Here is a 13,941-nt window from a genome sequence, read left to right on the forward strand (position 1 = left end):
ATGAAAATTAGACTTATTCCTTGTTAAAGGAAGCCAAACTTTAAATCATCATGTTCTTACTATCCGGGCACATAAAGAAAATAAACAATGTAACCAGTTTAATTAGACGAGTTTTTGTTCACGGTAGATTATAATAGTCTAGAATCATGTATAGCATGTTTAGATTTATGAATAGTTTTGTCTTCAACGAGGATCTAGACGAGTAATGGAAGCTTCATCGACTGAACAGAGAGCAGATGTATCCATATATGGACCTGCTCGTTCTGCTTGTTCATGCTTGCTTTGGAATAAAAATCCAGGTGGTCTAGGCACGGCGAGAGCGATTGAGCTAGTAGTGAGCATCTGGACGATCGTTGACATAGTTGGACGATCTTCAACATCTTCTTGAACACAGAGTAAAGCGATATGGATGCACCTTGTAATTTCCTTTGTTTGAAAGTTATCTCCAAATGACGGATCCACAAGCTCTAATGGCGCCCCATTCCTCCACAGTCTCCAAGTCTATTGAACATTATAACAATAAGAACTTATAACATTGCTACAAAAAGCACAAAAAAAAATTGGAAGTCTTAAGGGTGCATACTCACATATGTAACCAGATTTCCAGCATTACCATCCATTTGATAGAGACTACTGTTCTTCTTGCCGCTTATAATTTCAAGAACTAATATACCAAAGCTATAAACATCTGATTTCATTGAGAATTGGCCGTACATCGCATATTCGGGGGACATGTAACCACTGAAACAATGCTTATATTTTTGAGTTAATATAGATGCATATTACAGTGGACAGAGGCAATAATGGCAAGAGAAAAAAACTTACTAGGTTCCAACTACTTTTCTCGTATTGGCTTCTATTTGATCCATTTCAAAAATTCTGGCCATTCCAAAATCTGCAACTTTGGGGTTCATATCAGCGTCCAAGAGGATGTTACCGGCTTTGAGGTCACGATGTATGATCGTGAGTCTTGAATCTTGATGAAGATATAGAATTCCTCTAGCAATTCCTCCAATGATCTTGTATCGTCTTGTCCAGTCAAGCTGGCTCTGCATCGTAGAGTCTTCATAATTCATAATTAAAATGTTATTAACAAAGAATGGCATGGAGTTTTTAAAACATATCTTTAGGCCAAATATTAAAGTGAACTGACCAAAGAGGAAGTAATCAAGACTTTTGTTAGGCACAAACTCATAGACAAGTATTTTCTCATCTCCTTCTAAACAATAACCAAGTAGCTTTACCAAATTTCTATGCTGGAGCTTGGCAACAACAACAACTTCGTTTTCGAACTCTCTTTCACCTTGTCCTGATGTCTTCGATAGCCTCTTCACCGCAACTTGTAATCCACTAGGAAATGTACCCTACAAGAGTAATTTATTGTTAAATATGGGAAGGCTGCATGTTAGTATTCATAACAATTGAAAAAAAGATAATTAAGGACTGGAATTTGCTCAGCTCTGTACAATAAGGAATGAGAATGGGTTGTCTGTGATGGTAAAGAAAAGATTATAAGTTCATTGCACTTGATGCTCAAAGTATGTGTGTTTGAGTTGGTTTAAAAACAGGGGAAACAGAGTATTTACATGATTCTTCAAGTGGTGAAACAAAAAGAAAGTTATTGTGGTTTTGATTCGAAACAACTCATGGTAAGAGTTTTTCAAACACCTCACCACTCTCTCGGTTTCCAGTATCAAGCTTTACACCATTTTCTTCAGTTCAAAACAGAGAGAGTGGTGAGGTATTTGACAATGGTTCACACAACTCAGAGCATTTCCAAGGTTTCAAACTCTAAACTACTTATAGATAAATAGCTACAGTGGGACCCCTATGCAATGGTAATAGTACCTTGTAAACTTCACCAAATCCACCTTCACCAAGCTTGTTACTCTGCGAAAATTTATTTGTTGCTGCCTCTATCACCTTGAAATCAAACTGAAGTGACCCTGCTGTTGTAAGATCATCTCTGTCTGTAGAAACAATTTCAACAGCTGAATTAAAAATAATAACATAGTAGAATAACCACTGGAACTAATAACATAGACATTATGAGAAGAGTCTTTCTACCTCCAGCTAGTGGTTCTGTCCCATAAATCGTCCTTTTTCTCTTAGTCCGGAAACAAAAAACAGCTATGAAAAGAAGAAAAAGGACGGTGATTGGAACAACAACAGCGATAACTATGACAGAGGAGTTTCCACCTTCTCCTGTATTGACATATATTTTTGTATTAGATCACAACATATCAACCCTTGTTTTAGCTTATCTTGGAATGTCACAAAGTTGTGCTGAAACATGTAATCAACTGAAAAGAGAATGGTCAGACCAGGTCGTGGTGGTTGAGAAGGATCTGAAGCCGGGGGAAGGGCTGATATTGGTGGTGTTTCTATTGCGCTTTCGTTGTAGAACGGGTAAACCTCGTACCTTGCATTACAACTCGGATAATTAAATCTTGCTCCGATTTGATAAAGAGGTATTCTATCAATGGAACTTTGCAAACAGCTTAAGCAGTCTTGTCTTGTAAGATCCGGAGTGCACTGAAGTAACCCGTATACTGTCTGGAATTCGGTTAATATGATCTTTATCGTACTGAATTTTCTAGAACTGTTGGCTGCTTCGAAGGCAGCTCTGTTCATGGTAGACGACATTAAACCTACAAACTGGTCTGTTTGATTTTGATTAGAAGAAATATTATTTGTGTTCTCCATGAGTAAATATCCGTCGTACGTTACGGTCGATAGAATATTCTTGTGAGAGTATCTGAGAATGCACTCCTCGTAATAGAACACGGATTCTCTCTCATTTGGACACTGTTTTAAGGATTCGCTAACGGAGTAGGCGACGCAGCTACGGCAAACTTCCGCCGCCACGTCTCCGCGGCAGAGGAAAAGTCCTGTGACCTTGTCGGGGGCTTGTCCCGCCGTGGCGGTTTGGAAACCGGTGGAGTAAGAGGCGTTATGGGAAGAGAGAGAGGACAAGAGGGTATTGAGATTGGTGAAGTAAGTGTCGTTTCTTGTGAAAGTTTTCGTGTTTGAACAATTACGATTGAGGTAAAAAGGGTTTTGAGCAGAAGCTTTGAAGATAGTGAGGAAAAATAAAAGGAAAAGGAAGATGAAAGAGGCGCGAGAAGATATGATTGGTTTTCTTCGATTGGTGTTTATCATCTCTAAGAATCCGATATATGAAAACAAATTGATTTTTGTTCTCTCTGTGATAGATTTAGCGTGAAATAGAGCCTTTTTTTACTAGTTACGAGGAAAAATCAAAGTCAAGGACTCAAGGTAAACGGTCTTTTGTAAGAAAGCTCGTGTTGCTATGTACAAGAACTCAAAGCAGGACTTTTATTCGGGAAAAGTAGTACTTCAATTATTAATCTCCTCTAAATGCACAAGCCACAATCTAATGACTTACGTTTATAGCATTTGAGGGACTAAGTCACTAGGAATGCATAAAATTTTCTAAGTTAAGTAATTCAAAATTGGGGTTTTAAACTAACAACCTAAGATGCAAATAAAATACAAAACCAAAAGCAATTAATCAACCTAAACAAGTGTCTTTTTTTTTTTTTTTTTTTTTTTCTTTGGTCAAACCGGGCAAAGCAAACAAGTGTCTAAGCTAAACAATTACCCATAAACATAAAGCATTAACAAAATCAATAACAAGAATGTAATTTATGAAAGTCAACAAAAAAATCAAAAGACAAAAATGCAAAGATGATACGCCTTTCGGTTAAGGTTATTCATTTGGGTGATCAGATTCTAATCTAAAATGTTAATACAATCAATATTTGCTAATCCTTTGGCCTTACATCATAATCTAGACTAATCCATTTGCATGATATTAATTTTTTCATTAATCATCAACAACTTCCATTCACAATTGAATTATCAATGAGCATTAATTCGAAGCCTAACTAACCACCTAGCAACCTCATCATTTTCCATCGGCTAGAAATGCTAAGTACTCAGTAACTTAATTCTATTTGGAATTTTATCGAACACCTTCTGGACGTGAAACTTCCTCTGATCTAAACTAGCTCAATCAAGACTTATCTAGCACGAAGAACACCCTAGAGAGTAAGGATCTACGAAAATTAAGTCCTAAGCATCACTTAGTCACCCTAATCTACATAGACCCTGTTCGTTTGGCGAACTAGACGCAATATATGGATACACTATCAAGACGCAGTATCTGGACGCAACATCTAAATGATGTTCATTTTTGTTTTTGGTTCATGTGTCCAGAAATTGTATCTCGATGCAGTTATATTTCTTTTGTAGTTTGATATTTGTAAAATGACTAGAAACTCTTTATTTTGTGTTGAAGATGTTTTAGTAGTTTTTATTATGTTTTTAGCTAAATAATTTTCATATTAAATTTAAAAAACATTTAATATGAAAATATCTTGTTTTGACGGAGAAATGAGATTTTGCGATTTTGGCGGAAAAACGAGAATTTGTAGTTTTGGCGGGAAATGAAAATTTTAATTTTTTTGCCAGAAAATGTAATTTTGGACGAAACAGAAGTTGGTGTGAAGAGGTTTTATAAAACGTCTGGACAAGGTGAAGAAGAGTTCAAGAACGAGGTGTTTCTTGTAGCAAAGCTTCAACATACAAAACTTGTTAGGCTTCTCGGGTATACTCTCTCAAAGAAGATGAAAAGATTTTAGTCTACGAGTTTTTGCCCAACAAAAGTCTCGACCATTCTCTTTGGTAAAAATGAAATAAAATGATAAGGGTGTTTAGCACTCACTAAATTAATTCATATTAGTGAAGCCTTTCACACAAGCATTGTTAGAACAGAGAGGCAAAACGTGTCTAAGAGAAACTTTTGAAGAGCCCATTACAAAGGATTGCAGCTAGAATGTAATGAAAGTAAGTCTTCAAGATTCCATCAAGTAAGTCTCGGCTTCAATATCATAGTGTGTGCCAACTGAGTAATCCGGAGCTTCATGACTTCACCTCGTAATTCCTCATTCTGTTTTGATGCCTTGATCACTGAGATGAATCCTTGTTTAAGGAAACAAAACTTTAAAAGATAGTATCATTTACTACATGCTGGGCACATAAAGAAAATAAACAATGTAAACAGTTTGATTTACACTAATCTTTGTTCATAGTCCAAGCTTAATTTTAGTGAATATAGTTTTGTATTCAACGAGGAGCAACGCTAGTAATGGAAGCATCATCGATTGAACAGGGAGCAAGCCTATCCACAGATGTAGCAACTTCTCTTACTTTTTCATGCCTACCCCGAAAGAAAAATCCAGGTTGTTTAGGCACGGCGAGAGCTATCGAGCTAGTAGTGAGCATTTGGACGATTGCTGACATACTTGGACGATCTTCAACATCTTCTTGAACACAGAGTAAAGCGATATGGATTAGGCCTGGGCAAAATACCCGGATCCGAATATCAGATCCGAATCCGATCCAAAAAACCCGATCCAAATCCGTATCCGAAATTGTAAAATACCCGAACGGGTTCTAGATCTCTAAATCCGAAAATCCGAATCCAAACCCGATCCGAACCAAAATCCGAACGGGTATCCGAATATACCAACATTATTAATATATAGTAGTAATATATTAGTAATATTTATAATTTTAGTAATATAAGTGTTCAAAATATTCAGATTTTTAGATTTTTGACAATTTAAAGTATTTAAACTGTTTATTAGTAAATTTGGGTAGAAAATACTCTAAATTTTTAGATATATTGCGTATTATTGAATAAATTAGACTAAATTAGATACTAAAATTTTACGTTTTGTGAATTTCGGGTAATCCGAATCCGAACCCAAAATACCCAACCTAACCCGATCCAAACCCGAAGTCTAAAAATACCCGAACGGGTCCTAAACCTCTAAACCCGAAAACCCGAAATACCCGAACCGAACCCGAACGGGTACCCGAATGCCCAGGCCTATGGATGCACCTAGTAATTACATTTATTTGATAGTTATCTCCAAAGGATGGATCCACAAGCTCTAACGGCGACCCATTGCTCCATAATCTCCAAGTCTATTAAACATTCAACATTTTCATAATATGTACTCTTGTCAAATCAGAGAAAGCATTAGAAAAAAATTAAAGTTTTAAGGCTGTATGCTCACATATGTAACCAAGTTACCAACACTATCATCCATTTGATAGAGACTACTGTTCTTCATGCCGCTAATAATCTCAAGAACTAAGACCCCAAAACTATATACATCTGATTTCATGGAGAAGTGGCCGTACATCGCATACTCAGGAGACATGTAACCACTGCCACAAGTCTTAGTTTTTGTGTTGAGTGAAATAAATGAAATGAATGGGAAGAGCAATACTTACTAAGTTCCAACTACTCTTCTTGTATTGGCTTCCGTTTGGTCCATCCCAAAAATTCTCGCCATTCCAAAATCTGCAACTTTCGGATTCATATAATCGTCCAAAAGGATGTTGCCCGCTTTGAGATCACGGTGTATAATTGTGAGTCGTGAATCATGGTGAAGATAAAGAATGCCTTTAGCAATTCCTCCAATGATCTTGTACCGTCTTGCCCAGTCAAGCTGGCTCTGCATTGTAGAGTCTACACAAATCGTACTTACAATGTTAGTGTAACCAAAAAAAATGGTATGCAATTTGAATATTATATCTTAAGGCTAAGTATTGAATTTAACTGACCAAAGAGGAAGTAATCAAGACTTTTGTTGGGCACAAACTCATAGACAAGTATTTTCTCATCTCCTTCTAAACAATAACCAAGCAGCTTTACCAAATTTCTCTGTTGGAGCTTTGCAACAACAACAACTTCGTTTTCGAACTCTCTTTCACCTTGTCCTGATGTCTTTGATAGCCTTTTCACCGCAACTTGTACTCCACTAGGAAATGTACCCTGTAAGAGTAGTTTATTTTAAAATAATTCATAGTATTAGTATATGGATTTGGTCTAAAGTTAAATATGTAAATGAAGAAGTAATCAAGTGCAATTATTTCAGTTTGTTTTGTTCCACAACGATTATACAAAGATTGTTTGCACTTAATCCCATATATCTCAATGCTTAACATATGTGTGTGAGATTTGATTTGGAACAGGGGAAAATCAGAGTATTGTGGGGGAGGTCATCATTTGTATTGTGGTGAAACACACACGTTACTGTGGTTTACAAACAATGTAAAGAATTTGTCAAAAACTTCACCACTCTGGTTTCAAATGTTAAGCCAACATGATGTGTTTTGACTTAAACTGAGAGAATTATAAGGCAACGATTTACACAGCATAGAAACCGTTTCCAGATATTAAAATTGTAGATAAACACCTTATACAATGGTATAATAATACCTTGTAGACTTGGCCGAATCCACCTTGACCGAGTTTGTTAGTTTCCGAAAATTTATCTGTTGCTGCCTCAGTTGCCCTAAAATCAAACTGAAGTGAACCTGCAGTCTTAATATCATTCCCATCTGTAGAAATAACCTCAACAGATTAATTAGGATAAGAGCACAACAAAATATTCATCCGAACTGAAAAGAGCACAACAAAATATTCATCCGAGCAAGTTTATCATTGGAGTCTTTACCTCCAGCTAGTGGTTCTGTCTCATGAATCGTCCTTTTTCTCTTAGTCCGGAAACTAAAAACAGCTACGGAGAGAAGAAAAAGGACGGTGACTGGAACAACAACAGCGGTGATTATGAAGGAGGATTTTTTGCCTCCTCCTTTATTGACATACATAGTTTGTATCAGATCACCGCCTATTATTATCAAAAAAAAGTTCACCACATATCAACCCTTGTGCTAGCATATCTTTGAAAGTCTCAAAATAAAACTTGTGCTGAAACATGTAATCAAAGGAAAATAGAATGTTCAGACCAGGTGGTGGTGGTGGAGAAGGAGCTGAAGCCGGTGGAAGGGCTCCAGATGATGAAGGTGATTTCATCGGAGGAGTAGACACCGAAGAGTCCAGCCTGTCCAGGGTGGTGGCGGTGTTTGGATGGCGCTTTGGTTGTAGAACGGGTAAAGTTCGTACCTTACATTACAACTCGTCCAAAAAAGTCTTCCACCAAGTTTGTTAAGATCCATTCCATCGATGCAACTTTGCAAACAGTATATGCAGTCTTGTCTTTTAAGATCAGGAGTGCACTGAAGCAGCCCGTACAAAGTCTGGTATGCGGTCAATGCGGTCTTTACCGTAGAGAATTTTCTTGCACTGTTGCCTGCTTCAATGGAAGCCTTCCTCATCGCGGGCGACACAAACCTTATGTACCCGTCTGTTTGATTTTTAATAGAAGAAATATTATAAGGGTTCATCATGAGTAATCGTCCTTCGTACGTAACGGTCGAGAGTATACTCTTGTTAGAGTATCTGAGCATACACTCATCGTAATAGACCACGACCTCTCTCTCTCGTTCGGACACAGGTTGAAGGTGTCGTTGTAGGAGCTAGAAATTTGCCACACTACGTAAGAGGTATTGATTATGAGAACAACAAGTAAACGTTTAGGGAAGAATGGAGGCGAGACCGAAATCTCTTTCCTTAACTCTTTGAAACCCCCGCAGTGCGATGGGATTAATGGTTACAAGAGTCCTAGAATACAACCATACACAACCGGGTTTGCTATTCACTCAAACACCGGCTCTATACGAACTTCTCTCTACGGTACTCTCGAAATGACACTTACTTTGTGAGAGAGAGAAATTGCTGGATGTTTGTGTTCTAAGTCTTTTCTTTTCCTTGGTTATATCTCGATCGGTGATCGGTTACGTAATGAGACTTGAACTTGTGTTTATATAGAGGTCTTGGATGACTTGGGTTTGAAATGGATTCTCCACAACCTTACCTAGTCCATCGCAAATCTAGGAGGTGGGCGACGTGAAGAAGCGACGATCTCTCAAGGAAATCCAACTCTCCACTTGATCACGAAAAGAAAGAGACCGAGTCTCACGGATCGTGAAACAGAGTTTTGACTCTATCCAATCTGACCCACTCCTCTTGGAGCTCCAACTTGAGCAAGACCAAACCATTAAGGCCTAATTTCTCATTCACACAATCCAATTTTATTAAGCCCACTAAGCTTAAATAAATTAAGGTCCAACAATCCCCCACATGAATGGGAATTACAAACTAAACATAGGAAGACTCATAAAAACTTTTACTAACTAGACTTGACTAGACTAGACTAGACAGACGTTCGAGAGTATACAAAAATGTTATTGTATCTGAAAGGTAGCATTTTTCAGCTTTGAACCAATCATTTTTAATATCTGTCGGATTTACTTGGCCGGGAGGTGAACATTATGTCTTGAACCACCCAGATTTTAATGTAAACCTAGACAACATGTATCGTGCAACAACACTTCTCATAGAGATTTAGTTCTCTATTGTGTCCATTTTGGCCTTGGAATTTCCTGGGTTCATGAGTGAACTTGGAGAATATAGCCTCTCTTTCATTCTCCTAGAAACGACCCCATTTCACACTCACTAGGTGATCTCCCATCAATTTTGTTTTTTAGAAGCATCCTGTAATACTCCACTAATATCTCAAAACTATGGTATATCATTAAAAGCTAATGCTTAACCTCAACTATTACAGGTAACACTGTTTATTTTTATCTTTAGGAACTGGGTATAGACATAGTCTTACAGTGTTCAACTCTAACTCCACTTGATTTCGTTGTCCCATTTGAACCTAGATCTTGGGATCTCCAATCACATAGGTGAGGTTTCCATCAAGTAGAATTTTTATTTATAGGCTTTAAACCCATTCCTCTTGATAATCCAATGATTTAATGATTTAATCATTTATTCAGGGTCCAAAAAATAGCTGATTGCTATAATAGTGTACACATAATATTGACACTGATTTTTCCTACTTCAGGAAATCATCCACAAAGTTCAAAAATTCACATACCTTCTTGAGCTTTATCCAAAATAATGAATTTTCTAATAAATTTATGTGGTATCATGTTGAGAATTTTATTTGTGGTAAGCAACGCTTCCCCCCACATTTTATAGACTAACCCTTCAACATTTCATTCATCTTTTGCCACATAAATAAAAAATATTTTGTACAATCATTAAAGAGAGTTACAAAATTAAATCACACCAATTTATGTGAATTTAAACAATATACATATATCTATATATTCCATTTTCTCATGTTGATGATGGCGTTTTTGAGTCATGCTTTAACGTAAGTTTCATGCAAATCTCACGTTAATCTTTACTCACTTTGCATTTTTGAGTTTAAAAACATTCATGCATAAGTCAAAAGACTTCACCAAATGAAAACTAAACTGAAATTTCCATTATTAAAAAAGGAGATACCAACTACAACTTATTCTTCTCTATCGAGCCTACACTTATTCTTCTTCGAGGTGGAAAGTCTCGGTTACATCATTGTTTTAGACACCTTAAATAACCCATCACAAACAAACCCATCACCTACGTACATCCCTTTCTTGGAGATTACAAGCTTATCTGCTTCCATCTTCACCTTAAATCCATGCTTGCAAATGAGAGACCCCAAGATTAGGTTCTTGCGCATATCCGGCACGTGAACTACGTTTGTCAAAGTAATCTCACGTCCAGAAGTAAGCTTCAAGACTACTTTGCCGTAACCTTCAATCTTTGAAGTAGCAGAGTTCCCCATGAAGAGTTTCTCATCATTCTTGTTCTTGCTGTATGTCGAAAACATCGACTTATCCATGCAAATGTGCCTAGTTGCACCGGTGTCGAACCACCACGTCTCCGGATTGCACTCGGCAACGTTAGTCTCGGTGACAAACGCACAAAAATCAGCTTTGGTGAGATTAGCTTCATAATTGTCGTGTTCTTAGGAGCCTTCTTACTACGACACTCGAAGACTTGTGGCCCATCTTGCCACAGTTGTGAAATGTTCCGGTAAACTTTAGTGAGTTTCCACCAGTTTTCTTCTTGAACTTTTGCTTGTTCTGTGGCAGGACTTTTCCTTTTCCCTTGTCTTGGTGCCCCTTATTTTGCCACTTTCCTTGTTTGTCAACTTGGTGTTCCGCCATATTCGCGTTGGGATCACGAGTTTGAGCACCAAATCCCATTTGTCTTCAGTTGGTTGACTCAATGCGGAGCCTCACTATCAAGTCTTCGAGACTCATCCACTTTCTCTTCAGCTTGAGATAGTTTTTAAAATTGGTCCAGCCAGGAGGGAGCTTTTCAATGACGCATGCTACTTGATATGTCTCGCACAGTCTCATTCCTTCAGCATGTATCTCATGTAGGAGGTTTGTTAACTCCTCAACTTGCTCCATTAGCGGCTGAGAATCCACCATTTTGAAGTCTTGAAACTTTGCAACTGCGTACTTTTGTGATCCTGCATCTTCGGTGCGGTACTTTTTGTCCAAAGAGTCCCACAGTCCCTTTGAAGTCTCAACGTTGCAGTAGACGGTGTACAACTGATCATTGAGACGACTCTGGATGTAACCCTTGCACAGGAAGTCACTTTGTATCCAAGCATGTACGCTTGCTAACGCATGTGGATCCGTGTTACCCTCTGAGAGAATGGGCTTCTCCTCGTTAGTGTACTTACTTAGTTTCAGTGTGGTAAGATAGAAGAACATCTTCTTTTGCCACATTTTGAACGATGTTCCATCGAACTTTTCAGGAAATAGACCAGCCGAATTTACAGCTGGAATCTGCACCCCTTGAAACTGATCTGGGACTGCAGCTGGTACAGGTTCAGGAACTGCTACTTTCACCGGAGGTAGCGTACCAAACTGGATGTCATTCCCAATCCCATTGGTGGTGGTCTTGGTGACCTCAGCAACGTTGGACACGTTCAAGTCTTCACTCGACATGTCTGAAACACAAACACAAAGCTTTGTTCAGAACCGTATATCAAGTCGTGAAATGACTCTGATAATCAAGTGAATAAATCAACAACACTCGGTATATATTATTTGCGAACAAACACAAAACCAACAAGAACATGCATATGGGTTTCGCAAAACCAAACTTGTTAACGTTAATTGTTTTGAGTTGCAAAAATAAATAAATAACACAAGCAACCCACTAAGTCTACGATGCTTGTGTGCTAAAACAATACAACACATAGAAAACCACTTTTGATTGTTTATTATTATTGCACAACTGCGGTTTAACCCTTGACTAATGTTCTCTATTTTCCAAAAAATAAATAAAACAAAATCAAGTTGCAGTTCTCGTTAACCTCTCAAGGCAAGAAATAATAAATCTCTAAACTTTCAATTTGGAGAAACTTAAAAACCAAGACGTTGTGTCTATTTATGAGTTTTTAATTTGCAAATAAATCCAAACCAGAAATTCTGCAGTTTATGAATGCAACACAAAGGCAAACTGCAGGTTTTGAACAACACAACAATTGGTTTCAAAATAGCTTTTAGAATCGCAATTCTCAATAGCAAATAAACAATATGCAAGCAGCAGGTTTTACAAAACCAGAAATCTAAACCAATTGCAGCTTTAACTCAGCCTTAAAATCACAATCTTACGCTGAGTTATAATCAACACACACTCTGTTTTTCCTTTCGCACAGAACAAAACAGGTCCGAGACTCTCAAGCTCTCGTTATGGTTTTTACCCAATCGCAACTGTGGTAAACAAAATTGTGATTACACACACAACTTCTCCTTAAACGTTTATGAAATCTCAAATCAATCTGTTAGATGTTTATAGAACAACAACAGATTCAAAGAGTTAAGAATGTAGGAGCTAGAAATTTGCCACACTACGTAAGAGGTATTGATTATGAGAACAACAAGTAAACGTTAAGGGAAGAATGGAGGCCAGACCGAAATCTCTTTCCTTAACTCTTTGAAACCCCCGCAGTGCGACGGGATTAATGGTTACAAGAGTCCTAGAATACAACCATACACAACCGGGTTTGCTATTCACTCAAACACCGGCTCTATACGAACTTCTCTCTATGGTACTCTCGAAATGACACTTACTTTGTGAGAGAGAGATTGCTGGATGTTTGTGTTCTAAGTCTTTTCTTTTCCTCGGTTATATCTCGATCGGTGATCGGTTACGTAATGAGACTTGAACTTGTGTTTATATAGAGGTCTTGGATGACTTGGGTTTGAAATGGATTCTCCACAACCTTACCTAGTCCATCGCAAATCTAGGAGGTGGGCGACGTAAAGAAGCGACGATCTCTCAAGGAAATCCAACTCTCCACTTGATCACGAAAAGAAAGAGACCGAGTCTCACGGATCGTGAAACAGAGTTTTGACTCTATCCAATCTGACCCACTCCTCTTGGAGCTCCAACTTGAGCAAGACCAAACCATTAAGGCCTAATTTCTCATTCACACAATCCAATTTTATTAAGCCCACTAAGCTTAAATAAATTAAGGTCCAACAGTCGTTGACGGCAAAGGTGACGCAGCGGCGACAAACTTCCGGCGATAAGTCTCCACGGCAAAGGAAAAGTCCAGTGGCCCTGTTGGGAGCTTGTCCCACTCCCACCATGACGTTTTGGAACCCTGTGGAGTAAGGGGCGTTAGGGGAAGAAAGAGAAGACAAAACGGCTCTGAGATTGGTTAAGTAAGTGCTGTTACTTGTGTAAGTTGTCGTATTTGGACAATCATGATATATGTAAAAAGGATCTTGAGCAGAAGCTCTGAAGATAGTGAGGAATGAGAAAAAGAAAAGGAAGATGAAAAACACCAAAGAAGACATGGTTCGACTTCCTTTAAGATTTGAGTTTCATATAATGGAGCTCTCTCATTTATAAACTGAATTTTGTTATTTTCTCTCTAACTACTGCTGAGTAACGTGAAGTTGACGACGATAAAGTCAATCAAAGTCAAAGTAAACTATATATTTTTTTTTTTAAATTGTCATTTTAGTCAACAACAAAAATAAAAATAAATTGTTGGAAAAAGGCTATGATTTTAGTTATTGGATCAATGATCTAAATATCAAATGGAGTACGAGGCGTTACGG

The 13,941-nt window shown here is 37.8% G+C and overlaps 3 protein-coding genes across 5 annotated transcripts; all 3 read right to left on the reverse strand.

Annotated features, from left to right (window-relative positions):
• Positions 1–72: 72 nt before the first annotated feature.
• LOC104733343 (cysteine-rich receptor-like protein kinase 19) lies at positions 73–3,207 on the reverse strand. Of its 2 annotated transcripts, XM_087479317.1 has the most exons (7): positions 2,325–3,207; positions 2,068–2,205; positions 1,849–1,970; positions 1,154–1,364; positions 826–1,063; positions 588–741; positions 73–501 (listed from the first exon to the last, which is right to left on the reverse strand). In XM_087479317.1, exons 1-7 carry the CDS (start codon positions 3,160–3,162, stop codon positions 184–186), a joined length of 2,019 nt encoding a protein of 672 aa, XP_087335443.1. In that variant the 5' UTR covers positions 3,163–3,207; the 3' UTR covers positions 73–183. The 2 variants fall into 2 exon arrangements, with proteins under 2 accessions (XP_087335443.1, XP_019089061.2); XM_019233516.2 differs by having other exon boundaries at positions 826–1,364; positions 2,325–3,204.
• A 1,944-nt stretch (positions 3,208–5,151) lies between these two features.
• LOC104733345 (cysteine-rich receptor-like protein kinase 19) lies at positions 5,152–13,674 on the reverse strand. The gene is made up of 11 exons (XM_087476813.1): positions 13,366–13,674; positions 9,565–9,592; positions 7,947–8,384; positions 7,852–7,893; positions 7,560–7,733; positions 7,322–7,443; positions 6,664–6,874; positions 6,331–6,568; positions 6,111–6,264; positions 5,931–6,018; positions 5,152–5,384 (listed from the first exon to the last, which is right to left on the reverse strand). Exons 1-11 carry the CDS (start codon positions 13,672–13,674, stop codon positions 5,152–5,154), a joined length of 2,037 nt encoding a protein of 678 aa, XP_087332939.1.
• On the reverse strand, positions 10,269–13,247 carry LOC147930320 (uncharacterized). Of its 2 annotated transcripts, XM_087479319.1 has the most exons (3): positions 13,034–13,247; positions 12,943–12,986; positions 10,269–11,813 (listed from the first exon to the last, which is right to left on the reverse strand). In XM_087479319.1, the coding sequence occupies exon 3, from the start codon at positions 11,809–11,811 to the stop codon at positions 11,062–11,064; it is 750 nt and encodes a 249-aa protein (XP_087335445.1). In that variant the 5' UTR covers positions 11,812–11,813; positions 12,943–12,986; positions 13,034–13,247; the 3' UTR covers positions 10,269–11,061. The 2 variants fall into 2 exon arrangements, with proteins under 2 accessions (XP_087335445.1, XP_087335444.1); XM_087479318.1 differs by having other exon boundaries at positions 12,943–13,247.
• Positions 13,675–13,941: the final 267 nt, after the last annotated feature.

This window comes from Camelina sativa, chromosome 12 (assembly GCF_030686135.1).
Source record: "Camelina sativa cultivar CO46 ecotype springtype chromosome 12, ASM3068613v1".
Lineage (NCBI taxonomy): Eukaryota > Viridiplantae > Streptophyta > Magnoliopsida > Brassicales > Brassicaceae > Camelina > Camelina sativa.